This window comes from Austrofundulus limnaeus, unplaced genomic scaffold (genome assembly GCF_001266775.1).
Source record: "Austrofundulus limnaeus strain Quisiro unplaced genomic scaffold, Austrofundulus_limnaeus-1.0 Scaffold7, whole genome shotgun sequence".
NCBI classification, from domain to species: domain Eukaryota; kingdom Metazoa; phylum Chordata; class Actinopteri; order Cyprinodontiformes; family Rivulidae; genus Austrofundulus; species Austrofundulus limnaeus.
This window is the reverse complement of record NW_013952409.1, coordinates 3,823,524-3,826,441: the sequence shown is the minus strand read 5'-3', so window position 1 is coordinate 3,826,441 and position 2,918 is coordinate 3,823,524. Positions and strand designations below refer to the sequence as shown.

The 2,918-nt window shown below is 36.7% G+C and overlaps 1 protein-coding gene across 1 annotated transcript in view; it reads right to left on the bottom strand.

Moving 5' to 3' along the window:
* anln2 (anillin, actin binding protein 2) overlaps nucleotides 1-2,697 on the bottom strand; it is a 16,698-nt gene extending 14,001 nt beyond the window's left edge. The window contains exons 1-2 of the mRNA XM_014033000.1: nucleotides 2,681-2,697; nucleotides 1,160-1,259 (exon numbers count right to left, since the gene is read on the bottom strand). Coding sequence (XP_013888454.1) covers nucleotides 1,160-1,253 — 94 coding nt within the window. The 5' untranslated portion in view covers nucleotides 1,254-1,259; nucleotides 2,681-2,697. The remainder of the gene's footprint in view (nucleotides 1-1,159; nucleotides 1,260-2,680) is intronic.
* Between the last annotated feature and the right edge of the window lie 221 nt (nucleotides 2,698-2,918).

Genomic DNA, 2,918 nt, shown 5'->3' with positions numbered 1-2,918 from the left:
TTGCTTTTATATATATTTTTAAATATATACAATTTTTTGACAGGGGTGTTGTTAAACAGAGAATCATCTTTGCTTTAATATGGGGTAAACAAATGTTCTGTTAGAGTTAACGTGGTTTAATTAGAAGAACTCAAACAGTGAATCACAGAAAGACTCATCCTTCACGCACTCCCGTCACAGAAGAGGAGAGAGTTTAGTCACTCACAAAGTTGGACAGATCTGTCCAATAACAACGCTCTGAACTAGGGTTGGGCATAATCGTATCGTGTGTAATTAATCGTCAGAAAAACATTAATCGATAATTTTTTGGCACTTGACAATCAATACAATTAATAYCACCAGACAGACTGACCGTTCGGTGCTCCTCTCCACTTCAAATATGACGAACATTAAAAAAAAGTTCTGTAATTTATTTATCTATCAACAAACAAGTCTGTAATTTTGACACAATTTGGAACATATTTTTTTGGAGCAAATCTTTCCCGCTAAATTGGTCATGTGACTAGGACATAAGGGTGTCCAGGGACTCCAGGGGATTAATCGTCAAATTAGTCATATTCTTTATCGGCTAAATACCACAATTAATCGTGATTAATTTTTTGCCAATATTGCCCAACCCTACTCTGAACATACATACAATATAAAATTAGGTTTTACAGACCAAAGTCCAAGTAGCTCAGGAGCAAAGCGGAGGAGTAAATGTCAGGACTGACCGCAGAAGCCGCTGCTTCAACCTACACTTCTGCTGAAAAAAGCTCTCAATGAAAGTCCCGCACTGGTCTGCTCTGATTGGATAAAATGGCTCTGGACTTCATCTGATTTGTTGAAAGCAGTGTCTGTTTAATCCTTGTCAGGGTCTCGCTGCCCTTAGGCTTGGTGAGCACCGAACAACGATCCAGTCACACCAGTGCGGCTGGATTTTTTTAAAWTTTTTTTAAGAAATCAGGTCACATTTGCAACCAAACTGGTCGCATTCTAGAGCCCTGCTAGCTATTGTTTTGACAGACAATCTCAGGTGCAATCTTAGGTACGCAAGTGAGCTTTATGACGCTCCATCTGGGGTGCTTTTTCCTTTTTTGGTCGCGTATGCGCACCGCTTATGTGCAACCTTGATTATAAAGATCCAATTCTTTAGATTCTTGTAAGTACGGACACAAACCTGGTGCTGAGACAATGTTGTCTTCTGAATCTGACAGAGGTTCTCTCTGCCTCTTTAAGTTGGTACTGCCACCAGTTTCTTCCCCAGCATCCATACTGAACTGCAAAGATGCAAATCAAAGTTAACTTCGGATGACACCAAAAATAACTGTCAGAGAAATAAAAGTCTTATTAATAGGTGACTTACTTTATTCACAGGTTTATAAACAGCAAGCAAAACTGACAGAGTTGTCACATTTTGACTTGTTTTTTCATCTTGTTGATTGAGTTTTTTATTGTAGATTTTATATATTGCAATGATGCACATTTTATTAAAAAAAACCTTAATGGACAAATCCATCCTCCTACTTATTAGGGCTGCACAATATAACAAATTTATTGTCATTGCAAAAGGCATATTGCCAAAAACTGCATAAACTGCAGTAAATTGTTGGCTCACATTTGTATTGCATGTGTTTTGTAAATCACATGGAAGCTTGAAGTATTTGACCAATCAAATGGAACTCTTCACGTATTTTGCCACTTACATTGATCTAATACTTGTGGGTTTTCCACAGGTATTCTGTCAGTGGACCATGTCAGGAAATCCTCTAAAGCGAGGCATCAAAATCAGATGCTTGAACCCACTCAGTGGACTCCTCACTGTGAACTTGTAAATCTATTCGATTTTGTTTGTGTTCTTGTGTCAAGTTACAGTGAATGGATGACACTTTTAAACTTCGTTTTAGACAAAATATTAAATATGTAATGGGTTTATAACAGTATTTACATAGCCTAAAATAAAACGAAAGACAAAAACATTTTGTTTGACACTGGGATCCTACAATATTGTATATGTAGAAACCCAAATTTTAAGACCAGCTAGTACCAGTACTGATAGAAAAAGTCAAAATTTTCTAAAGAGACACAAACCGAAAGGTTGGTAGTTACTTCAGTTTAATTAAGAACTATTGCTCAAAAACAAATTTATAAATTCTAAAATAATTTTAGGGCACTGAAATTATAAATACTTCTTTATAGAAAAAAGCATGATGTTTCTAGTATGCGCCAGGACAGGTAAGTTTAGCAAAACAGACGTGACAACGCCCAGTTTTGGAGATTTCAAACAGGTAGCAAGTTATGCTAAGCTAACTGTCATTCAGGTAAGTAAACAACGCTATCTGGATAAGACAGCTAACAAACAAGTTTATGAAATTTCCTTCCTCTTTTATATATAGGAAACACTACTCATTTGCCAGACTATAATGGCACATTTTTATATTTTTACGTCAAACTTTTCAAGTATTACTAACTTCTTGGAGCTTACTGTATAGTTTATCTAGTCCTTAACGTTAGCATCACGAGCGAGCTGCAGCAGCGCCTGTTAGCTTGAATTTGTCGACGACATGTCATCTAAATAAATACTACTCGCTTACCTGAAAGGTTTTCTGTAGTAAACTACAGTTATAAAACAGATCAATTGCTAACGAAGACAATTAAAAGAAACAGAAGAAACTTCTTGTTGTCCCAGTTTATCAATCACCTCCTCCAACTTTGAATTTCAGCGGGCCTTCTGACGTCAGAGCGGAAATGCATCAGTCTTATTATTACCACATTACCGTAATACCCGGAGCGCAGTTAAAATTTGATCTTGGCGCTGTCCCGTAAAATACTTACGACTGATCTAAACGAAAACATCGTATTTCACTAAGAACTGCGGCAGGATCAGATTTCAATGTAAAATCTGATCTCAAGACTGAAAAACAGACTTTGTTTAAACC